We start from the raw sequence: 26906 nt of genomic DNA on the forward strand, positions 1-26906 counted from the left end.
TATGCACCAGTTACGCTGGTAAGGGCCGATGAGGCGAGAAACAGGGCATTTACACCGAAGTATTTTACCCAGGATTGTGCACTTTCTCATGCAAAACAGTCCAGCTGTGCTAATGAGTAATGTCATTGTATATGCAGAGAAAATACACGGCACCTTTTATCACTATGTACTGTAAATATATGTAAAAGTTTGTTTTTATTTCTGAGAAACTTGTACATATTTTGTAGTAGATTTTGTTGTGAATAGTTCACCTAAAAACAAAATCATTGAGCAATTAAAAAGATTGTAGGTTATAACGTTGTTACACATTCACTTCACTGCAGTTATATCTCGTTTTAAGTTTGTTTCCATCTTGATACTGTTGAATTGTAAACTTAATATTTAATATTAGACAGTTATTATATAAACTTCTATCTTCAAATAGAATGGCATTTGGACATATTATTATTTGCTGCCAGCAATCATCTACCTACCAGTCAGGCTTATGCTTGAAGCGTCACATTTATGTTATTTGGCAGATGCTCTTATCTAGAGTGACTAACATTTATCTCATTTATGCATCTGAGCAATTGAGGGTTAAGGGCCTTGCTCAAGGCTCCAATGGTGGCAGCTTGGTGGTGCTGGGGTGTGAACTCTTATCTTCTGAGCAGTGGACCAACACCTTAACCACTGAGCTACCACTGCCCACGCATACAATATGACAAACCTGTAAGAAATTAAATTAAAACTACAAGAAAAAGTGCTAATATTTAGTTTTAAATCGGTGTTTTTGTTATCATTTATGCATCTTTGCACTAGGTAGGGCTTTTCCGCATACTTGCCATTACTTCTGGATTTTCAACTAAATCCCGCCCATTTCCAAAACCCCGCCTACTTGCCCCCCACTTGTACCACCCACTTGGAGGTCTCCAGGCTGTAGCCATACATACTTGCATCAAATTGGTGTTTGAGCTTTCAGTATAGTTGAGCACAAAAGTTTGCATCCTGTTTGAGGCTCACATGCTCAAGGAGACAATACCTAAAAACAGAAAATGCTGTAAGTGTTACAGTAGTAGTAGTAGTAGTAATAATAATAATAATAATACCCATCACAGGGCACAATCGCACACACATTCACAGACTACAGACAATTTAGAGATGACAATCAGCCTACAATGCATGTCTTTGGACTGGGGGAGGAAACCCGGAGTACTCAGAGGAAACCCCCAAAGCACAGGGAGAACATGCAAACTCCAACGCTAACTAATAATAAAATAAAATAAAAAAATAAAAAATACAAACAAAAAACAGAGGAAGTACTCGTGGTCATGACAAATGGTCAAATTAAGATTTGAAAAACACCCTAATGCACGTAGAACAAAAGTTCCTGTTTATATCACATTCATAAATATCATTTTGAGTGTAACTAGTGGTATGTCAACATAGACTATTTGATTTTTTTAAAAACTTGCGTAGCATGCATGACCTAACTTGAAATAAATGCCTTATTGGTTAAATCAGAAGAGTATGCAAACTTTTGCATATTGTAACGGTACTGATGTCAGGTAGGCATACTATATTTGATTGTGTGACTAACACATCTTGCCAAAATTTAATTAGGACACATAAATACAAAACTTTCCATTTGAATGATTTAAAAAAAAAAAAAAAACCACAATAACAATTGTTGACACTTGTTATAGCAATATTCTATTTACATTTAGGGACAAAGAACAGTTTATGGTTCATTTCACAGTGCCCACACAATTCCTATGTATAGGATAACAGGGTAACTATCTGAGCTACCATGAGTATACACAACCACAGTAAAGTATGTTATACGCGCACACACACACACACACACACAGTCACACACACACACACACACACACACGGCAGGCATACACATGTCTCCTATATTATTCTTTAACTCAGTTAAGACCTCAGAAATAGCAATAGTTTTGAATTTTGGCTAGTTTTGTTGAAAACAGTATGATCAGTCAGAAATTTCAGCATATGTAAAGTCCCAGCAGACAAAAATTGGCAGTATATGAGTTCTATTTAAGGCATCTCAGAGTCCATAAGCAAAGAATTGCACCCTTTGCACAATGACCCATGGATAAGTCCAGGCCTTATGGTTACACACATCTTTGCAGTTGACCATGCAAATGCTCAATAGATTTAATCAGGCCAGCAAACATATGTGTAGAATTTTCTGGAACACCCAGCATACGGTTTATATTAGATTGCCCCCTAATGTAGAAACAAGTTAGAGATTGCCATATCCTTACTTTTATATTCACAAACATGGACACATTTCAGAATCGACTCCATCAAATACCATGAAACTGATTATACCACAACAATCATGTGACCACAAAATAAAAGAGGATACGTTCTCATCTAGGAGTAAATTCACTGATATGTTCTTCGTTATACAGAATGCAATGTTAGAATAGCACCTTGTTATTATGTTATGTGTGTGCACACAGACTCAGACATTCGGAAGCTCACATCCTTATTTACAGTGAACATCATTACAATTAATACATTTGGGTTTGTTTTTCTATCCTTCCTAAAATGTTATATGATGCTTAATTAGTGTAATAAAAGATATAAATTATGTGATTTGATGATTTGTGTACTTCTCCTTGCCATGTGTGACTCCATGCCCTGAAAAACACACTGCTCAACAATGACTTGTAGGAACAAACACTTGGCTGTGCAATGCTACCATATTACAGCAAGCAGGGTGGAGGAATCCACTTACAACAGCGCATGCTGTAAGAGCATTGTTTCTCACTCCTGGTCCTGGAGTTACCCCTCTCCTGCCTATTTTGGCACTCTTCCTTGCTCTCAACACACATCATTAACAACCCTGAACTGGGTGATTTCGAGAAAAGAAAACACTGAAATGTACACCACAGGGGTTCTCCAGGACCACGATTAAGAAATACTGCTGTAGAGAATGTCTTTTTTACATGTGAGTCTCTGGAATGCTTTTCAGTTTTCATTTTGTTTGTCTGCTTGCTTTTTTGTCTCATTAGGTCATGATGAAATCCTGGACTCAATAACCAATATCAACATAAACGTGGCTACAGAAATCTGAAAAAAGAAGATACTGTACTAAAGGTGCGAAACAGCCAGTTAGCCTCAGTCCTCCTCAGAAAGGCCTAGTCCACAATGCCATTCTGTGAGCTCTTCATAAAAAGCTCGTCTTGAGACAGCTGTCCATCATAACCCTCCAGGTAGAGACTGCTTCCGCTGCTGCTGCTCCCACTACCGCTGTGTCCACCTACAGTCAGGAATGTGCCCACAGCCCGGCCCTGGCGTGCATGACCCACAGCATCACTGAACACCTTATTAATCTGCTCTTCAGATGGCATCCACCAGTCGGGGTTTGACGCACAGTGCATCCGGATAAACTCTGGAGAGGTATTTACAGAGAAAAACACATTGTTAAGAGAAATGCAGAAGGAAAGATGTGGATGCTGTTAGATTTGGGGCAGTGGTGGCTCAGTGGTTAAAGGCTCTCGGTTACCGATCATTAGTTCAAGCCCCGGCACTGCCAAGCTACCACTGTTGGGCCTTTGGGCAAGGCCCTTAACCCTCAATTGCTCAGTATAAATGAGATAAATGTAAGTCACTCTGGATAAGGGCGCCTGCCAAATGCCATAAATTTAAAAGAGCTAAATAAAAATAATATTGGAAACTACACCAGACAAAGTGAATATGACAGCCAAATCAAGCCAACTAAATCAATACACTGAATGTGTGCCATACCTCCACATGTACAGATACATGTCAACGAATAAAATACATCATTCAGAAAGAAGAGATAATGTCTTCTAAATGGATACAAATACAGATACTAACAGGAGATGCAATTTTAATAATTTTGTTTTATAAAACTTGCCAGAAACTTTTCACAGGGCATCTGGTTCAGACTAGATGTGTGCACCAGGACTGGGATGCAACGAACAAGTTATGCAAGCAAGCGGTTTTTACTTTCATGGGGGCACTAACTATTGAGTAAAACTCATGAGACAAATAGAAACCGCACTGCACGATACATATATTTATGACATGCTGACTGTGCTGGCATTTCTACTGCTGCATTTTTCCAGTGCTTTCCAGTGTTTCTGGTGGCATAGTTCATATATTTAAAAAAAAACAAAAAAAAAAAACCCTTTCAGTTTAGGCCCACTTTAAGTTTAAATCTGAATACAGATACAGATGTGAATATTTGGATCACTAAACAGATACATGACAGAGATAGTGGCATTGCGCTTACACACCTAATAGGATCAGTTCAAAGTTTAGACCCCCTGACAGCAGACAATTCTAGTCCAAATCAGGTTGACTTTAGCGCACATAACGATCATATTTAGCAAGAGCAATTGTATTATGGACCTGGAAATGTAAGCTGCATTAAACATGAGTTCTGTTCTGGCAGCTCTACTGAGATGAGTTCTGGCATGTGTGCAAGAAAGAAGTGTAGGCCACTATTGGACATCTTGGGCACCTACTCAGCGAAGGATTTTCTTCATTTTCTGCATTTTGGATTAATAAGATGTCAAAATATTAAACAGAATGTGTGGAATTATGAGCAAAAGCGTTTAACAAATTAATAGTAGATTAGATGTGCAGTAGTCTTGGAAAACCGTCTGGATGTTGCTGTGGCTGAACTCTTGTAATCAACCAAAAAAGACAAAAAAAAACCTGGGTTTTGGCTATTGACATTTTCTGCGTATAATATTATTTAATTTTTAATCTTGCCTAGGCTTTCTGCAAAGATCATGCTGGGTAAGGTGTCAGTCTTTCTACAACATGGTATAAAATGTAGCAGTATAGTCGTGTGATAGGACTAGTGAAATGTGATAGGATTAGGAAAGGCTATAGATTATTCACTAACCATTAAGTGGAGGTCTTATGATTGATTGGTGATTAATCAGCAAAAATCCACACCGACAGTTTTTCCCAGTTGTGTCCGTTGTGGGAGCGGCTGAGAAGGGTCATTATACAGAACGAGAGCAGCCTCTAGAGGCAAAATAAAAACTATCGCTGACAAACTTTGTTGTGTTATTTGAAGTGTTTTTTGATTTATTTAGGATGTCCCTGTTTTTATTTGTTATTTGGAGTGTTACTTTTTGGCTCAGTTTGGATACATATCTTTTATTTACTTTAATATTTATTAATAGTTCATATAGATTCATGTTTAGATATTTATTTCATTTAAAAAAGTACAGTACATTTTCATGGTACAGTCAGAACTGTTTATTTTTTTAATAAAGTTTGGCAATATTTTACTTTGTTTTATGTTTTCATTCAGTGTCAATTTTAAAAACTATCGGTTCATGATTAATTGGTTATAGACAGGTACCGCACAAATTAGATATCGGTATCTGTAAAACCATTATCGGTTGACCTCTAACATTAAGAGCTATAAAGTGAACAATCCAAACAGAGTGAAAGAAGAATGGACACGCTGATAGATTAGTATGTACAGACAATCTAAATATATAACTCAAACTGTTGATATATTGTCTAGATCTAATAATGACAGTTACTGGTGGATGACAGTCTTCTGACAGCTTGCTAATCACAATATTCAAGCTGTGATTTATTTGCTACTACTGTGTTTTATTTGATACTAGTTCAGGCTCTTGTTATCTCAAAACTGGACTACTGCAACCCCCTACTCTCGGGCGTCCCGGCCAGCTCCATCAAACCGCTTCAAATGATTCAGAATGCAGCAGCACGCCTCGTCTTCAACCAGCCCAAGAGAACCCATGTCACACCCCTCTTCATCTCCCTCCACTGGCTTCCTGTAGCCGCCCGCATCATATTCAAGGCCTTGATGCTCACCTACAAGACCTTGTCTGGAACAGCAACCCCCTACCTCAACTCTCTCCTGAAGGCTTACATTCCCTCACGCAATCTGCGATCAATCAACGACCGACGCTTAGTAGTACCTACTCAGCGTGGCTCAAGGTCCCTTTCAAGAACCTTTAAACTAACTGTTCCTCAGTGGTGGAATGAACTTCCAACCTCAATCCGGACCGCAGAATCTCTCACCATCTTCAACAAACAGCTAAAGCCCCACCTCTTCCGTGTACACCTAACCAACCCATTTTTTTTAAAAAATAAATAAATAAAAAATTTGCACTTACACCTCTACTCTGCACACTTTGCTTCTTCACGGATCTTGTATGGTAGCACTACTTGTATTGTTCTCTGCTTGATATATCGTTTTGCTTGTATTTTTTACATTTGTAAGTTGCTTTGGAAAAAAGCGTCTGCTAAATGAATAAATGTAAATGTAAATGTAAATTTGCTCTGTGGGTGATCTGCTGTACCTCTGAGGCAGCTGACTTTGACGGGGTTGAGCGGCCGTCTCTCGGGTCCTGTCTCGCTCATGTGGGCCGAGCGTTTTCTCTTGCCCAGGCCACATGAGTACTTCAACTCATCTGTAGTGAACACGAAGCGGATGAGGTAGCGCAGCAACCGACGCCCGTCCTTCTTCGAGGAGTTCACTGCCTCGTCCCACTGTTTGTTGGTGATGAAGAGAGGATAGTTCCCCAGCAGCTGCTTACTTCCCTGCTGGAATAACAGTTAATAGCTGATCAGGTATCATTCCCAAATGCAAATAATCAGCTATTACCACAAGAAGTACAAATAAGAATATTAAATAATGAATAATAGAGCTTATGCTTGACAAAAATGAAGGAGCAACAAAAAAGTACTTTCATTAGCATCATGTTATGTAACATTGAGTCAAAGTGCTATTTTCACAGACTTAATATAGCACAGAATTTGAATCAGAATTAGTCAGTCTCACTTCTGTTTTCGGTCTCTGGTGACAGTTTATTTCGTAGTGGTTTGAATACTCCTGCATTGCACTCCTTGCACAAGTCTAAAAGACAAAAAAATAAGATTCCCTAAGTCTGCTGAGTTTGTACCTATCAGTTTCACTCTATCACAACACAAGCCTGTCTAATGATATTTAAAGGTGATGTTCTAGATATAAATCTTTTTTTCATACATTTTGTTTCCGAATTTGTCCCATTTTCTCTCCAATTTGGTAATTTGCCAATTCCCACCCACTAGATAGTTCTTCCCTTTCACACAACATTCACAACCAGGGAGGGTTAAAGCAAACAAACGCTTCTTCTGAGACACATGAACATGGTCAACTACATCTTTTCAAACTGTGCTCATGCTGCATCACAGGGCAGCGTAACACACTCAGAGGAAAGCACTATCTGCCCTCTTCCACATACATGAGCTCACAGACACCCACAATTGGCTACTGTTTCTCTGATAGACAGGGGAGACAGGTCGGCCAATTTTGCTCCCTTGGCTCCCAGCCACGGGTGGCTGTGGCATCATCAAGATTCAAACTGACAAGAGGGCTCCATTTGGGAGCCCTCGAAACGGATTGAACTTGAACTAAAAGGGATTTTTAAAATAAAGAATCACTAATCCCAGTTTAAAATCTATTTCAGATACGAGTTTAGTCCTTGTTAAATGGCATGTAAATATTTTCCATTTGAGAGCTAATAGCAGATTTCTGACCTCAGTGAGCTGCTCCTCAGGTGGCGGCGGAGGATTGAACTGGGTGTAGTGTCCAAGGACGGACTTAAAGAAGTCCAGCACTGTCTGACATGGCACTGTAATACATACACGCAACACACACACACACACACACACACACACACACACACACACACACAGACACAAACACACAGAGGTACATGACCACCACTATCTAGCTATGATCATGGAATTTAAAAAAGGGGCCTTAGGCTTCCACACTAAATGTGTTTTGAGTGGAGAAGTTCTCCGTTTTAAAAACCTGTTCAGGCAAATATGTGTGAATATGTGTGTCACGTTATGTACATATATTAAGAACTGAAAAGCATATAAAAGGTGACTTACTTTTAAGTTATGTGTTATGTTATGGCTAGTAATAAGGACATTGTAATACAAATCACCCACACCTGGAGCACTCTCCAGCTTTTGCCTCAGTTCCTCGTTCTCCTGCTGAAGGCTCAGCACCTCCTGCTCCAGCTCCATGCAGCGTGGGCAGCAGCCTTCCTCTTCTTCCTCTTCCTCAGGCAGGGTGGAGGAAGGGTGTCCATACGAGTCGGAGGGTGCCGGAGATGCCCAGCCTCCCAGGTTGTGTGCTGGTGATACAGGTGCTGCGGGCTCAGGCTCGGACTGGTGGCAGCGCTCACCCTCGGAGGATTGAGCTCCAGCCAGCAGGTAGTTCTGCAGAGACTCAGTGAAGACCTGCAGGAGGGTTGAGGTGTGCTGTGAGTTCCACTGTTGCCTGTGTTGACATTTGTCCTCCGTGCTGCCCGCCTGAGACTCGTCAGGCCTGGACTTGGCAACAGCCAGCTCAGGTGAGCATCCAGCTTCCTGCTTGATGATGGAGTTGATAGAGGAGGACGAGGGGCTCAAAGTCCGCTGTGGCCCCAGCAACCTGCCATTGCTGTTAAGGAGGCTGAGCACTCGACTGCACTGCTGTGCAAATGCGTCCAGAATCAGCCGGTTTTCTGTAAGAAGATTGAAAAGATAAAAAAGCAATAATAATAAAATTTAACACAACTATAAAAGGTGTCCTGAGGTGTTTTGAGATATAGTTAGTCTCCATTATGATAATGTTAAATGATCTGGTATTGATTACATCCATGACATTCATTAGGCTTTTTTGAACACCTGAAGAGTGTTTTAAAAGGTTTTAATGCACCCTGTAGTATGTTTAGTCAGCAATTTCAGTGGAAATTAGATTAATCTAACTATTTTGAACAATCAAACAAATACATTTTCAAACAATACACCCTTTATTCTGTTGCTCCTTCTCAAAGACATACACGTGTGATGCCCTGGACAGAACACCTGAATGTTGTGCAGTTGCAAGAAACAGGGCTTTTTGAATTGACAGTCAACATGACTGACAGGTAGATTTGCCTTTTTAACAGAATGCTTGGATTTTGGTGGTCTACGTTTGTTTTTTTTTCTCTGCTTTGCAGAGCCTTGGATCTTAAAAAACCTGAGTCTTTCCTCTGAGCTGGTATTTTATTGACAGCTGCTGAAATATGAGGAACACTTAGTCAAATATTACAAAAGGTTGTGACTTTGTAACTATTTATACAATAGTTAGTACCGGTTGACTAATTTGATTGGTCAAGCGCTGTTCCATGAGTGCTTATATTTCCTATAACCGCACTGGACCATTTCATCTGCGCTCTCCACATGAAATTCCACTTCCTAGCTCGAAACAATTACTGCAGTAGAGTTAGTGACATCATCACCAGACATAACAAACAATACATTTCAGGAATACTTTTGACTTAAAATATGAAAGCTCATCAGATAAAAATGAAAAGGAAGAAGGGACACCAATTTCAGCAGGAGCACCTTTAATGGGAATGTACAAATTATTGTGCTAGCCGATGTGCTATAAAGCGAGTGTGGCTTCTTCAGGATCTACTTCTGCTAGAGGAGCAAAAATAAACTGAACATTTAGCCATATACTGTCTGAAATGTCAGTTACTTAATATTAATTGTTTGTTTATAGAACTGTTGTATAAATGCTATATCGCACTCGCAATCATGTGGTTATTAACTCTTCCTCGTGCAATATTGCTTAAATATAATTTTGCATCTAGTCCTCTGATGCAATTGCAGTGAAATCTCTGAAAAACCTTCCTTCAACTTCTCCCAACCTGCTCCACTCCTTTGTTAAGCCTTGGTATGTTTTGTGAGTTTTAATGAAAAAAGGCTTCACTTGGAAGCAAAACTAATTTCCTTTCCAGTAAACAGAAGCATGAAATTAGCAATATTTCATGGCAACACTGCAAATCAGTGTTTCTAAAATAATTTTGAAATTGTAAACACTTTTTAAATTGCCTCTTTAGTGCTTGAGGAAAAGCTATTGAAATTATAAGTGCAGACTATAAGGTCACTTTTCCATCAGTAGGGACCTGTCATTACCGAGCTGTGTGAGAAACTTCTGTGGTCTCCACACCTCTCAATTTCTCACATCCAAAATGACTTACACCAGCAACAGTTTTCTGAATAACAGATTTCTGAATAACAGATTTCTGAATCACAGCCAGCATGACATGACACGTCAAAATCGCTACAACACGTAAAGCTAGTTTTGTGTTATAATATGCACACCAAGACAGATATGACCAAATACAAAAACAACACTACATGCAAAAGATGAACAAGTAGTTATATGGAATCATATTTAAAAAATAAAAAAGCCATAAAAAAAATAGCAAGACAGACTGGACAAAGAGGATTACAATAGTTCTTTTAAGAATTTGATTTGAAGGTATTTATACAGGAATTATTTCACTGTAATGTTAAATCTAATGTACTATGTTGTGTATTTAAAAGTCTGTGGAAAATATTGTTGGTCAGGGCTTACTTATAAAGCAGATTTTTGTAAAACAGATTTATCTCAATCACAGTGCAACTATCCTTGGTAAATAAAGATTAAATTAAATAAAATGTACAGTGAAGCATCTATATGCAGTAGACAGGGATGCAAGTCAAAATAATGAATTTTGGCATTGTTGTGTATAATTATCGTGTGTTTTTTACTTGATATATTTTAAATTGAAACAATTCTGCATATTCACAAATGAACTAAATTAAAATGTTTTTCCACTGGCAGGTGTGAATATGATATTTACTCAAGCGGTCATGAATATGAACATGCACAAAATACATTAATAAAATGAAAAGAGTGCCATATCAAACTTAAATATTATTCATAAATCACCAACTGGATAATTATAATCACATTTTTTAAATGTCACTTTCATCTGTGACGCAACAGGGTAAGATAAAGAAAAGGAAACATTTTAATTGCAAATAAGCTTGCAGATACATTTGAAATCTGTCAGATTAATGCTGCATATTTTGGAGGTTAATATTTTAAGTAGGGTCAGGAACGGCTTTTGACTTATACTAAATAATACCCCTGTGAAACCAGCTCGTTTAAAAAGTGAATTTCTGTTAACGCTGTTCTTCCAAAGGGTTAATCTGTTATAATGATCTCTTTCTGAAAAAGAAACACTCATTTATAAAGATAACTTCAGTGAATTCTAAAAGTCTAGAACCAGCATTAAACTGGTTTTTAAACCATCATGTAGCAAAAAAGATGCTGATTTGAATGCAGTGTAACACCCACCCATAACTATTATTATAATTTAATAATTAAGTTATATACAGTTGCAATGAAAATTATTCAACCCCCATTGCAAATCAGGTTTATTGTCAAAATGTACAGACTTTCAGCTGTTTGCAATGAACAAATCAAACAAAAGCCATTGAAATAGTTCAACACAACGAATGCTTCAAGTGGTTTCCCCAAATTCAACTGAAACTGCAACTTATAATGATTTCTCCAGTTTCAAAATTATTCAACCCCCTGAATAGAATCCCTCACAACAGCACAAACATGCAAAACAGGTGTTGGCTCAATCACACCTGATGCAACTAATCAAGGGCTTCATTAGTTGCACCAGGTGTGCTTGAGCTGGAACACATGAAATACCTGAACTGGCTAGGAGCAGAAACTAGATGACATACCTGAACAAAGCAGAAAAAGGAAGCTATCGATGGCTGCAACCAGATTTCTGAGAAGGCAGGTTGTGAAAAACTCTCGAGTGACTACAAAAGCCCTGCAGCAAGACTTGGTGGCAACAGGCACTGAGGTTTCAGTGAGCACAGTAAGGCGCGTACTAAATGCGGACGGTTTCCATGCCAGAACTCCAAGACTTACACCACTACTGACCAAAGGCACAAGAAAGGTCTGCTCAAAATCATATAAATAAGCCCCAGAAGTTTGGGGATTCTGTTTTATGGAGCGATGAAACAAAACTGTAACTTTTTGGCATGATGGATCAGTGGTATGTCTGGAAGAAGAAGAATGAAGAAAGAACACTCTGTCCACAATTAAACATGGTGGTGGCTCGGTGATGCTCTGGGGCATTTGCATCCTCTGGCACTGGAAACCTGCAGCGTGTGGAAGGCAAGATGGATTCATTGAAGTATCAGGAAATCCTAGGAGAAAACGTCATGCCGTCTGTGAGGAAGCTGAAGCTTGGGTGTCATTGGACCTTCCAACAGGACAATGATCCCAAGCATACCTCAAATGAATCCTGGAAGATTCTACAGGGCCATCACAGTCACCTGACTTAAACCCCATAGAAAATCTCTGGTGGGATTTGAAGTTGCAGCATGCAAACCCAAGAATATTACTGAACGGGAGGCCATTGCTCATGAAGAATGGGTTAAGATTCCTCAGGAATGCTTCCAGAAACTATGCATCTCATTTGCAGCAGGTCATAACCGTAAAAGGGTGCTGTACTAAGTAGTAAAGATGCTTGTCATGAAGGGGTTCAATAATTTTGAAACTGGAGAAGTTATTAGAAGTTGCATTTTCAGTTGAATTTGGAGAAACTGGTTTTGTTTGATTTGTTCATTGCAAACAGCTGAGAGTCTGTAAATTTTGACAATAAATCTGATTTTGCAATGGGGGTTGAATAATTTTGATTGCAACTGTAAATATCTGTATTTGCATTAAAATGTTACTTAAAAATTAAATCATCTGTTTCTTCTTTTTTTTCACCTTTAATGTAAAATATTACCAGTGAACAAACATTTTCAAAGAATTGTTATTAACGAGAATACAAACTAAAAGGGGCAGTACATCTCTTTTTTTTAGCAGAAAGACATCTCAAATGGTCACATGTGTGGCTTTATATATGTCCTGTCACTTGCACTAGCCAGGTGCTACCAGGCACGCTCACTATTGACCAGTATAGAAATATCACCTCTGACGCAGCTGTGTTATGAAAAGGTAGGCTAAAGTGACACATCCATTACAGAGATCATAAACAACATTTATAACTAAATTTAATAATTACACTTCATCACAATCTGAACCTGAGTACAGAAAAAGCATTGTGTTCACTAGCAGAGACAAGAGCAAATCAAACATGCTGGTAATCAAAATGAAAAGATTCCAAGTGGAAGAGCAAATTTAATTTCTATAACTGTGATGAATACTGAAATCTCAATAAACAATTTGGGACATTTTGCTGGATATAATGGCAGCACTAAAAGTATTTACCAGTGAAACACCACAGCACTGGCATTCAAAGATACGTAGAGAAATGGAAAAGGTTGATATAACACCAAAGGATATTTAGGAACAGAGGGATAGAGGGTAGAACAAATGGCTTTTCACCACTTTCAAGTGTCTGAATGCTTGTACAAGAGACACTTTTTCCAGCAGGTACATCCCTGGATATGCTCTTAAACACACTTTAGCAGGAACTATCCAAAAAGAGACGCCAGTAAATCACCTAAAGAGCTCAATTTATCTTTTGCACCTACTTACTGTATATAGAGACCCAAAAAACAGGCATAAATTTACTTTAAGTTGATGTTCAGACTCATTTTTCATAATGTGCACAGGATTTTCTTTTTTAAATATAGCCCTTAAATGCAGAAATATTTTAGTGAAAACTTTGAAAAATGTTTCAAAATGTGCTGGAAAAAATGATGAAACTGTGTTTCACATTGAAGTAAACAGCAAGTCAATGCTACTATCCTATTATCCTCCTTCATGCATACAAACACAAACCATAGCATAGTCTGACATAGTAATACAAGCAGAGTTTCACCTTCCATTTGTTAAAGAAAAAAAGAGAGAATATATTAAAATATAGAGAGGAAAAATTTAATGCTGACAAGGCTGCAAAAGTAAAACAAAGTAAGTATAGAACTAGTTCTCAGATAATATGTGTGGTGGTCTGGGGAAACCCTTCACATGATGAAATTTTGACATTCAGACATTTTCCAATGCAGAGTAAGTCCATTGCAGACATTTTGACAGCTGAAACCTGATTCCAAACTGACTTGATTAGGCTTATTACTAAAAAGGAAATAAAAATCTTTCATTTACATTTACTGCATTTTAGCAGATGCCCTCATAAAGAGCAACTTAAAGGAGTGCATAATAGTGTTTAGCAAAAATATTTTCTCAAGCTATTTCAATAGCGTGCTGTAAAAATGAGTTTTTATTCTACAACACAAAATACATCAGTAATACCCAGGCTTGTGGAGTAACGGGATACATGTAATGGTGTTACATAATCAGGATACAAAAAAATGGTAACTGTAATCAGTTACAATTACGTCATAAAAACAAAGTAAATTTAAGTAAAATTAAATACATTTTGTAAATAAAAATGGGAATACTATCAGGATTACAACTTTTTTCATTTAAAACCAAAGAAATTAATCTTTTGACATAACACAGTACAGACAGATGCTTGATTATAGTTCCCTTTTGCCAGTCGTGGCTCATGTGAGCATCCTCCTGGTGCATGCACAAAGTTAATTTGGTAGAAATTAACACAAATTGTTCTCTGAAATGCCTTTGTTAGGGTCACCATACGTCCTCGTTTTCCCGGACATGTCCTCTTTTTTAGACCTTAAAAAAATCGTCCAGCCAGGATTTCTAAATTTGAGAAAATGTCCGGGATTCGGCTTTAGTTTCATTATGATGTGCTTATGGTCTAATACTGCATTGTGGGTGCGCATATTTGCATTGCTTTAACCCCGCTCTGTAAAGTCTGAAGTCTAAACTCTAAAGTCTACATTCATCATAACACTGTTTTGAACACTATGAAGACCTCCCCCCTCCCCCAATTTTCCAATTATAGTGTTTTTTCAAATTCTAGTGCTATAATGCTTTGTGGAGGTGATGTTGAAGTCATGTGACCGTGGTGTGGTTCGTTTTTAGCTTTTTACTTCTGGCAACTGTATTTAGGCTTCAAAATTCATAAAGCTTGTGTTCATTTGTGAAGATTATCTTGATGAAGAAAATGTGTAAGAATCATAAACGTTAGTTGGTCACAGAGCTTATTTTCTGCAATAATCCAAAAGCCAATGAATTCTATAGGGCTTTTTGTCGATTTGTCTATTGGCCTACAAAAATATGTTATCCCTGCAGCACTCTATGGGTAAGGGTCTGAGGTTATCATCAAGCTAAAACCTGGTTAGGAGGAGGTTAGTACAAAGTGTATATTCAAGAGCTGGGTGAAGATGTAGGCCTTTAGTCTTGATGCATGTTTTCCTTGTACCTTGAGGGAAGGTGCATCCAGTCAAGCTGTGTTAGAAGCCCAAATGGCAAAGATTTCCAATTTTGGTAACATTTTACTTAACATTACAGTGTCAAAGTATGTTAAGGCAGAAAAACCCGATTTTGGTCAAAACACTCTGTTTGCAATTCAACCACAGCAAAATCTGTCAGTTTTTCCCAAGTTGCCAGACATTTAAAGTAGTAAAACTTTAGTATGCCATGAAATAACGCACTTATGATGTAATGCACACAAATGACACTTTAAAAATGCACTATATACTATATTTTCATATGAGATGCACTTAGTAGGTTCGCCTGACAACCAGCAGCAAAATTTAGATATGAACACCCACTAACAACCAACACAGAGTGAAAAATCTATGCACTGATGAACACACAGTAACCACCAGCTATCCACACATTCTTATGGTTTAATAAATAAATGATATAAATCAACCATTTGTATGGCTGCAGGTTGAGAGGACGTACTCCTGCAGTCAAAATCTTACTGCTGATTACACATTAACTTCAACAGAAAATTCTGAATGTGTCCCTGCACCACACAGCACACCCAGCAAGCGGACTGATTAGTACATATAGAGCCAAAAAGCACATGCCAGATAGGCCTAGATACAAAATCTAACCGGTATTATGAACCTGAAAGACAATGGAACAGATATACAGTTAAAAAGCATTTACCAGCCTGTCTCATGTGAATCTAACACAAAATTGTGCAGACAGCCATGCATATAATCGACGTTTAGACCAGAACACCTGGGGCCTGCATTATAACTGGTAAGTGATTACATGCGACTACCATCTCATTATACTCTCATAGCTACAGCATGATGAATAACTGTGCACTTCCCATGCCTTCTTGATGTATTCCCAAGCTCTTGTCTTCATTCACAAAATGTTCTTGCCCTGAATCTCCAGGGTCATTACTGAAGCTCAGTATCATGTTACAGTATCAAGCCATACTCTTCAGCTTTATCATACTTTTTTTTATATACTTTATTCTCTAAAGCAGACTTATTTTAGGTAACGGGCCACATTATACTATCAATGTCAAGAGGGCTAGACCAAATAAAGGCAGTTTAGTACACTAATAACACATTAACAACTCCTTTTAAATGTGATGATTTTATTTGAAACCTTCAAAACAGATTAAAAGACTCCAAGTCATTAAGGAAAATGCACCAGTTATTGAGTTCTTGAGTTATTTTGGCTGTATGTTTGGGTAGTTTTCTTGAAATGAAATTTCCATCTTCTCCAGAGATTCAGTTTCTTGGCTGATGAGATTAAATGCTCCTCTAATATGTCCTGGTACATCACACCACTCAGGTTTCCTTTGATGGCGTGTAATGCCCCAGAGCTGTTTGCAGAGAAGCAGCTCAGTACAAAGATGTTTCCACCTCTGTACTTCACTGTGGGTGTGGTGTTCTTGGGATCATACACAGAACCCTTCTTTCAGCAAACATTTTCATCAGACAGATTTTTGCCAAAGAATTATATTTTTGTTTCATCTGATTAGAGTATATTGTTCCAAAATAGTACTAACATATCTAAATGCTTTACCTGCTACTTGCAAAACGTCTTTCCAAACAAATGCAACAACATTTATAATGATGCCAGGTTCAATTTGCATGAGAACCTTTTTTATTTTGTGGGGGTTTTTTGTGCAGAATTTATATTTAGAACCTGATTTATTTTATGCAACCTTTATATATGTATATTTGTATATAGTGTCTGAATAAGTTTTTTTTCCTTTTGCTTTCAATAAATACATTTTGTTTATTTATATTTATAAGTACAAAAGATATTATGTGTGTAAATTTGAAATGAATACACACACTTGAAGTATATAAAATAAAGTTCTTTTATTTCAAATATGGTCCACAAAACAATTTAATTTTAGAAGACAGATTCTAAATTAACTTGTTGGGCCGGATTAGAAACGTTCTCCTGGCCCATGGGCTGTATGACACCCCTGCTCTAAAGTTACATTTTGTTAAACAAAATTGCTTTTGTCTATACTGTTGTAAATGAATGAATATCCATCCACAACATGGGTCTCTAATCTTCCAAAATCATACTCCATCTTCTTAGTGCCAGATCTCCTTTTGTGCTCCTTAATAAATCCCACTGGATCCACTATAAATCTGACTCAAATGAACCTCTGTCAGGTTTGTTTTATGAAACTTCGTTCGAGCAGTTTCTGCTACCTGCTGGCCGTTTTCTTAACCACATCTTCCTCTCAGAAGGATTATCTTGCCATTAGTGTGCTCAGTAGGGCATGAAAATCTGTAAATCTGTTGTGTGACATTGTTTACTATAGAAAGTTGTACACAAATGAAAGTCATCTGAGCTGAAATTTAAATGGACTGACTAATAAACCCTCCACATTCACCACCCTCCCATCCTCAGTCTACAGCTGTACGGTGATTTCTTGTGTTTCGAAGGATGATTATGAATTTGTCACCCTCACACAAAGGCACGGGGCAACCAATTATGGATACATGCAGTTACTGTGGCAGCCATGCGATGTGCGGCAATGTGGCGCCCGCAGTCGCTGCGTCGTGTTTATCGAAGGAGAGCAGATGTGGAGATTTATTAATATGCACAGTGACTCTGTTGACTCACTGAGACGTGTTTGATGATATCCTTCTCTCACACGTCTCTTTTCCTTTGCTCCTTACTTACATCCTCCCTCTTCCAACCTCCAGCTTCCTCACTCTCTTTCCCTCATTGTCTCTCGCTCATGCATTTTCTGACTTTATTTCCTCTCCTTTCTCTCCTCTTTCTTTTCATGTCTCATTCTTCTGTCTTCCTCTCATTCATCCTCTTTCCCATCTTTTATCTTTATCACTGCATGCAACATGCCATGCCAAGAAAGCCTCTTGATATTTCATTAAACACAACATGCGCCGCAGAATGAAATTTATGAGCCTCATTTGTTTTAATCACGATCTCTGCTGGGATTGGGAGAGCTTTGAAATGTAATTTAGCTTTATTGCACAGTTTCCAGAGCCTAAGTAATGGATAGGTGAGTCTTTATGAAACATCGACGGTATCAACTGCAGCTCTAGAAATCAGCTACTCTGGACACTGAGTTCTAGCAGACAGGTGTTTTCATCAAATTCATGTAAATTACAGATGTCAATTTTTTCCACCATTTCAGCCCATCTGTTTAAACTAATCTTAGTTACAAGGCACTAGGGTTTCCAGTTTCCCAGACCAAACTTAGTTTTAATACTGGACTGAAACAGACTTTCAGTGGTAAATCACATTTCAATTTAATCCTAGACTACACGCAATCCATGACTGGGAAACTGGAACTAAATCACAAAACTGATGAAGGTTCACAGGTGACACTTCTATTATTTTTATGTATTTATGTACTTGTTTGGTAACTTAATAATGCAATAAGGCACTCAATAGTTCAAAAGTTTCAATGGCTGGTCAGCACAATAAGTAATACTAGGAATTACAAAAGCACTGGTTTAAATTTTAACAACCTGATACATATATAATTAATGCTCAGTAGTAATAGGCAGAAATGATGCAAGGCTGTAGTAGAAGCATTAATAATGTCTGCACTGTGTGGACTGATTTATTTTCTAGTTCTTTCTCTCTGGCAATTGTACAGCAGTGTGAATCATTAGTGTGATATCAACAGACATAGTCTGAACTGAAGGTCAATCACTGGAAGCTGAAAAATAGTGTTAACGCCCGGGTCCTTTTACTGACGCATGCTATGACTATGAATCTGGAACTTGCATGACTGGTATGATCACATGTGACTAATGATAATGACTTTACACAGTATTTAGAAAGAGAGAGTTGAACCTCAAGAAATTGGTTCCAGTATATATAGTCTAGCCAAATTAAGAAACAGAAATGAGTGACATGAGAAAATGTTTGTGACTTTATTTGAAAGGTAAAATATCTACACTGGAAAAGATCTGTATATATATATATATATATATATATATATATATATATATATATATATATATATATATATATATATATATATATAGAGGTGGTTGACCATTCTCAGCACAGCAAGGACACTGACATATAGTGTGTGTTGTTGTGGATATATGTGTATCTGGTACAGCAGCATTGCCACTTTAAACACATCAATGGCACTATCACTACTGGGTTGCCAGAAGCGATACTGTGGTCGGAAACTAACACCAAAGGATGGTACATGTGTATTGTTCATGATAAAAATGAAAGATAGCTCTCAACTGTACACTTGCAAGGTACAGTAATAAGGTGGGTGTCTCTGGTGGTGAAATAGAACACTAGTTATGTATGTAACTGTTGTTCTATGAATCCTGAAAAACCACTAAGGTTCCTTGTCATGTGGAACTGGTTCTGGCTCAGTGAGAAGGTTCCAGGAAAAGATGACTCTATATAGCATTGTTTACATTTATTTTTACATTTACGGCATTTGGCACATGCCCTTATCCAGAGCAGCTTTCATTTATCTAACTTATACAACCGAGCAGTTGAGGCTTAAGGGCCTTGCTCATGGGCCCTGCTCATGGGCCCAGTAATGGCAGCTTGGTGGTGCTGGGATTTGAGCTCATGACCTCTCAATCAGCAGGTCTCGACATGCATGTGAATTTGCACAAGAAATTATACAGGTGATTCTTATTCACTGCTTTTAAAACCACCATTACAAATGTACCTAGTGTTTGCTGCCAAACCACAGGACACAGAAATGACTGCAGTTTAAATCAGGCCTAAAAATAATTTGCTTAATCAAGTTTCTTCCAAGAAATCTAGAGAACAAGCTATGCTGGCAATTGTTAACCTCCCACAAAAACAAACAAACAAAAAATCCACAGACCAGGCTCTTAAGATGTGTTGAGGTGTCCCACATGGAGATGACAAAATGTTCAGGAAATAGACAGTTGAACTTGTATTGAGCTTGTCTTTTCTCATTTGTAAGTCGCTTTGGATAAAAGCGTCTGCTAAATGAATAAATGTAATGTAAATGTAACAGATAACATAAAAACCAAACCCTCCTTCACCTAAAACTGGAGCTACATTTAAACTATAGATAACTATAAATACCTGCATACCTGAGATTTAGTACAGGTTCCTACTAAAACGAAATCAGATTTTCCTGAATTGTGGCAATATATCCAAATAACCACACACTGTTTAACCATTTCTAGCATAACTAAAAGCAAAAATAAAAATACATTGCCTTTTTTTCTTTGCTGTGTCACCTGTGCATTCCTTTTGAATCCACGGGTTCCTGCTGAACCAGTCCATAAACCAGCCTGAAACCTGTTGATCCCTGACCCTGAACCATTTGAGTAATCGCCAACATTATTGCATTGATAATGAAAGACATGCCGTCTACATTGAAATCTGCTGTGATATACAGATGTATGACTTTAACCATTTCTTCATGTCCAGATTCAAAATAGATCCCATTTCTCTAATGTACCTTTAAAAATGATCATTGCAGCTGTTTAGGTTGCCTAAATTTGCTACACAATGAGTCAATGTAATTTGTAATTTTATGTTAATTGCTTTAATAAATGTTTGGGGGTTTTTTTTCTCAAAAAATCTTTGTATACATAGTTCACCTGAGGGCCAACAATAACACATTCATATCAATCATATCTCCATTAAGTCTGTATTAGCAGACTTGAATCCCAAGAACCAGATTTTCTTAAATGCTTTCTTTAAAACCCAAAACTTGACAATATTTACTATGAAATGTGTACAAATTTCACAGTACACTACACAAATCTGTAAAGCTGAATTTGGAATCAAAAGCAATAAGATAAAGATACAGTTGACAGTTTTCTGTAGGTGCATCTCATATATATCCACTTTCATTTCCAATTTTATGAGTTAAATCTACAATACAGATGCACTTGCAGGTGCACATTACAGTCTGACTGTTGTTTGCACTGTTCATTAGCCCCCTTTACTCTGTCCATCAGTGAAGAGGGATCACAATACTAGAACCAGATATTAGTAACACATCGTCTGCACCAAACTAAAAAAAAACTTTTTCTGCAAATATTAAGACATGGTTACTTTATATTCGATGAACCTAAAAAAATAATTAAATAAATTGTAATTACGGCATGTACGAAAGTTTGGACAGTCTTTGATTAAGTCTCAGAACTTCATCAACTTTTTAGGGCTTAATTCCTTTGTTAGGACTCCTTAACCAGGTGAAGAATTTTCATTAGGAATTGTCAGCTGATGACAATTCCAGAACATAAAAAACGATTTGCCTCTTCAAACCTTGTACTAACACTCAACCATGGGCTTCTCTAAGCAGTGGATTGAGGATCCGAAAATGAATCTAATTGATGCCTACAAAGCAGAGAAAAGCTATAAAAAGATAACAAAGCACTTCCAGCTCGCAATTTCCACTGTACAAAAATGTCAAGGTAAGATCTGTGAAGACCGAGACAACTTTCCAATGCTACAGTAGGCAGAAAAGCAAGGCAAACCCCCAAATAACACTAATGACCTGCATGAAGGTTTAGCTAACAAGTGGTGGAGCACCGTTCTACTGTGCAGCGTTGCTTGCATAAACATAATCTGCATGGAAGAGTCATCAGCAGGAAACCTTATCTGCAACCTCATCACAAAAGTCAACGTATGATGTTTACAAAACTACAGCTAGATAAGCCAGAGGCATTTTGGAAACAAGTGCTGTGGATGGAACTCTTTAGCCCCAATCACCAAAGGAATATTTGGAGAAAAAAGTAGCATTGGATGAAAAAAACACATTGGCAGCTGTTAAGCATGGGGGTGGATCTAAAAGAGAGAGATAGAATGCTGAAAAAAGAAATAGAATTCAGAATGCTGAGTCGCATTTGTCATTAACTATAGACAGACTATTCAAGAAAATTCAGCTATAAACATTGTTGACCACATGTTGAATGTAATTATATTATTGCTTCCTTAAAATAGAACTTCTGAAACATTATCACTGACCTTTGACCTGTCAATAATGATAGTTATGATTTTTGACAGCTAATGAAAATCCACCGCTATTTCTCTCTGATATATTATGATTTGGGGTGGTGTGGCAGAATGGATTCAAGTAAATATCAGCAAATTCTGGAAGCAAGTGTGACACAGTTGGTCAAAAAACTGAAGGTGAATTGATTGGCTTCTGCTACAATACAGTGATCCAAAACATACCTCAAAACCCACCATGAACTACTTCAACAAATGCAAGCTGAAACTTTTGGAACGGCCCTCACAGTCTTGAGAACATCATCAAAACCTGTGGGCAGATCTTAAACATGCTGTGCATGCAAGACAGCCCAAGAATACCTCAGAACTTGAAGCGTTCTGCAAGGTTGAAAAGAACTAAAACAAGACTCCTAGCTGGATACAAAAAGCTTTTGCAAGTTGTGATACCTGCCAAAGGAGGTGTTACCAATTACTGACAGTAAGGAATCCAAACTTTTGCACATGCCACAATTACTATTTTATGGGGGGTTTTCATCAAAGTTTTTTTCATCAAGTTCATCAAATATAGTAACTGAACATTATCATTTGCAGAAAAAAAATGTTTTGCTTTTTATTTACAATAGCTTGCTGAGGTTGTGTTTATTTTTCACTCCAAAAATCAACACAATATGTAATTTGGTGAGGGGTGCCCAAACATTTACCCACAACTGTAGATCATCTTTATCTGTTTACAGTTTATGTAATTAATTTTCATCCCTTCATCAGTTTCTGACCACAGAATTGATGCTGGCTGGATATTTTTGGTTGGTGAAATATTTCTTGACCAAGCAAAGACATTGAGAGGTTTCATAAACTCCAGCAACCTGCTGTACTGAGAATGATCTGCTATCTAAATAACATCTGGTCAGCAGTGGTGCTTTGGTGGGCCTATTCCATTATTGGACAGGATATCGGGTTGCTGACAAATTGTTTAGAGCAACAGATGGGCTCCTGTCAGTAACTATATACTTGCAAAGTGCATGTACCTATATGGTAGGCGTAGCTACTACATATTAGCAAGGACTACTATAATGTTAGAGGATTTTCAGCTTTCTATTTAGCTGTTTTATTCATAGCTATACACAGCTCAATCCCTAGTGTTTATCAAACCTACAGGGTGTTAATATATTCAATCCTGCTGTGAGAAATAATACAGTGTCAAGTTACCATATACAGCTTGTCCTGAACATTAATGCTATGGATGTCATTTTAGACTAGGAGTTTCACTCTGTAGAATAATTCTGTTTTTAATCCTCTAATCTGGTGGTCACCAACCCTCTTGCCTGAGATCTATCTCCCTGCAGGTTTCATCTCCAACCAAAATCTAACACACCTGTTTTAGTTGTTCATGATGAGATGCTTGGAGGTAAAGTCTTCAGTAAGGGAACAGCGTTAGTGGCCACTGCTCTGTACTCTCAGGGAGAAAACAGCGTAATAAACTGTACCTTTAGTGTATCTCTTTTATCTGGAAAGATGCATGCACTTTACCTCCAACACCAAGAGTGGTCTGTAAAGCCCGGTTATGAACCTTCAATCATTTTAATGGTACTTTCTTTACACACTAAAAAACAAACGTTTTACCCTAAGGGTACCACCTGAGTGACAAGAAAATCTACAGTTTAATACTTTTTTTTTTTCTGAGAGAGTGCTAGTCCATGACATTCCCAGTAGGATAAGATATCTCTATGGCTTCAGCATGCTATAAAGTCTAACCCCATGAAACTAACTTTCTTTTGTAAACTTGTCCCCATACCTGAGCTTATTTCGTAACTGCAGTCTGGAGACTGGTGGCCCGCGGCGTATCGGACTCTCCCCTGGTGGCCGAAAAACACCGCTGCGCTGCCTAACGCTGATGAGACTGATGGCGATGACGATGACGATGCTGATGCTGAGCTGGAGGTCGCGACTCTGGCCCTCATTTCCCCGGTAAAGCGATGCACTGACTGAGACTGATGTTGCGTTTGATGGATGGCTGGGTGATGGAGCTGCAGTCGCTGCTGATACGGGTACGACTGATTGTGCGCGATGGCTTGAGAGCGCCGCTGGCTCGCGCCGTCCCCCAGTTGTGGGATCTCAACCATGGTGGGTCGATCGTGCCTCGCCTTCGCACGCTTGCTCGCGAAGCTCCGCGGCTGGCCGCCCATTTTGGGCTCCGAGAGACCGTCGTCCGCCGCCAGCATCTCCTCCTCCATGACCCGCGTCGCTAAATCTCCAGTGCGCGCGCGCGCTCGCTCGCTGTCGCTTCGGGTGACGTCGAGTCCGGCGCTGACGGATTAAAGCGCAGCGCTCTCGTGCTGCCGCTCTCTCTCTCTCTCTCTCTCTCGGTGTCTCGGCGTCTCGCCGCGCGTCTCCAAACACTTCCAACTGTGGGTGAGGTGACTTTACTGACACGCTGCTGCTCCAATCCCCTGGCGAGAGCAACGCGCTTCTACCAACAGGGAAACACTGACGGGACCGGCGCGTGCCCTGCGGGGCATCTGCACCGAAAAGTGGGAGTGTCAACTGAAAGAGGAGCGTTAGCATACATTAACACACACGGAAGCCGGCCATGTTTTGTCATGTAGCCTTTTGACTCCTACCTAGCAGACAATAAAGCTGAATACACACACACACACACACACACACACACACGATCAAAAGAACTCTCCTTTATCCAGCTATAAAATTCAAATTATAGATCGAGAAATTATACATAGAGCCCATTACTCACTGATGTCTCTGAATTTGAACATAACAGTCCTATTTGTGCTCATACACGACTTTGATATAGCTACATCATGGAAAAAAGTCTCGTTGGATTTTTGACATCATTTAGTGCCATTTCTATGAAGGCTTTCGCCATATAGGGTCAAGACTAGGTGTGAATACATGAATAAGGTTTTCAGCACACAGTGAACGCACTTAAAATGAAGAACCCTTATGGGGGAGAACCTTACTCACAACAAAGTGTTTTCTTATCAGAAATTGTTCCAAGTAGTATGCTACAACCTTCTTGGATGCTAAGAACCCTTAATTAACCAATCAACCCTTAAAGAACCATTGAAGAACCTGCACTCCCAGAAATAAAAGTACCAAACTCCATTTTTCTTGTCACCGGAGTATAACCATGAAAGGTACATGTTTTGTACCCTTAGTGTATATATATATATATATATATATATATATATATATATATATATATATATATATATATGTGTGTGTGTGTGTGTGTGTGTGTGTGTGTGTGTGTGTGTGTGTGTTTAAATAACTAAAATTATTTAAGGGATGTAACTGTACTTCTAAAGCTTAAAGAATAAAGCTTTAGCTACCAGGAAAAGTACAGTTTGGTTCTTTTATTTCTCACTGTAAGAGTGTAAACATGTGGCACAGCCCCAATTACTGGTAAGTAGCCTATTTTGTTCTTAATACCCTGAAACCAAACCCTGCTGAAAAAACCCCAATAGAAAAAATCACCGAAATTCTAATGACTTCCAGTACAAAAATCATTACAAACCATCAGCTGTTAGCCATTAAAACCAAATGGTTTCCATTGTATAGTAAGAGGTATTAACTACGTAGGTCCTTAATGGTATCCACTAGACATGATATGTCACCAATAGAAGGGAACACATTACCAGTAGAGATCCATGGGGACCATTACAGTTTCCATTAAAACCAATACAATTCCCATTAAACCATTACAAATTCTATGAGGGTTTCTACTGTTGTTTTTTTTTTCTACAGGGACTTGCCAGAACGTTTAAAATCAGCTAAACTGACTGTTAATGCGTTTAGCAAAAAAAAGAGTCCATAAAAAGGTTTTTGAGGGTTCACTGGATTAGGGTTTTTAGCCTCCTTAAAGGGTTTCCTTAGAACTTGTTACGATAGGAAAACACTGTTGTAGGAATCTGCATAAAACATTTAAGGATTTCCCCCAGATTGACAACCGAAGGGTTGAAAACTTTTTAAGACTATATATTTATGAGAATTTAAGCATACAGATAATAGAAGAGAAGTGGGGAAGGAAGAGAACATCACATTACAGTTATACGTCCCTCTGTGCTACACAATACATTACGATACACTCTCAGTCTGTTTTGTTTTTTGTTGGTCCTCTAAGTGTAATAATTGAAAGGGACAGCAGAGGGCGACACTCCAGTACTATTAATAAAACACGTTCAGGTGTCTATTGAATTTTGTTTAAATTTTATGCTAGCCTATCAGTGCTAGAATAACTGTTATTCTAACATATATGCACACACACACACACACACACACACACACACACACACACCCCAATCAGCTATAACATTAAAACCACTGACAAGTGAAGTGAATAACATTATCTTGTTTACAAGGGCACCTGTTAAGTGGGATATATTAGGCAGCAAGTGAACAGTCAGTTCCTGAAGGTGTGTTGCGGTATCTGGCACCAAGATGTTAGCAGCAGATCCTTTAAGTGCTGTAAATTGCGAGGTGGGGCATCCATGGATCAGACTTGTTTGTCCAGCACATCCTGCAGATGCTGGAGAAGATCGGCTCAAGATCTGGGGAATTTGAGGCCGAGTCAACACCTTGAACTCTTTGTCATGTTCCTCAAACCATTCCTGAACAATTATCCTGCTGAAAGAGGTCACTGACATTAGGGAGTACCATTACCATGAAGGGGTGTACTTGGTCTGCAACAATGTTTAGGTAGGCGATACGTGTCAAAGTAACATCCCAGGTTTCCGAGCAGAACATTGCCCTGAGC

The 26906-nt window shown here is 38.4% G+C and overlaps 1 protein-coding gene across 2 annotated transcripts; it reads right to left on the reverse strand.

Moving 5' to 3' along the window:
* Window positions 1-299: 299 nt before the first annotated feature.
* On the reverse strand, window positions 300-24760 carry LOC128611751 (BEN domain-containing protein 4). Of its 2 annotated transcripts, none has more exons than XM_053631518.1 (6): window positions 23928-24760; window positions 7983-8540; window positions 7558-7652; window positions 6821-6895; window positions 6339-6528; window positions 300-3406 (listed from the first exon to the last, which is right to left on the reverse strand). In XM_053631518.1, the coding sequence occupies exons 1-6, from the start codon at window positions 24364-24366 to the stop codon at window positions 3153-3155; spliced, it is 1611 nt and encodes a 536-aa protein (XP_053487493.1). In that variant the 5' UTR covers window positions 24367-24760; the 3' UTR covers window positions 300-3152. The 2 variants fall into 2 exon arrangements, with proteins under 2 accessions (XP_053487493.1, XP_053487491.1); XM_053631516.1 differs by having other exon boundaries at window positions 6339-6582.
* Between the last annotated feature and the right edge of the window lie 2146 nt (window positions 24761-26906).

Source organism: Ictalurus furcatus, chromosome 8, assembly GCF_023375685.1.
Source record: "Ictalurus furcatus strain D&B chromosome 8, Billie_1.0, whole genome shotgun sequence".
Lineage (NCBI taxonomy): Eukaryota > Metazoa > Chordata > Actinopteri > Siluriformes > Ictaluridae > Ictalurus > Ictalurus furcatus.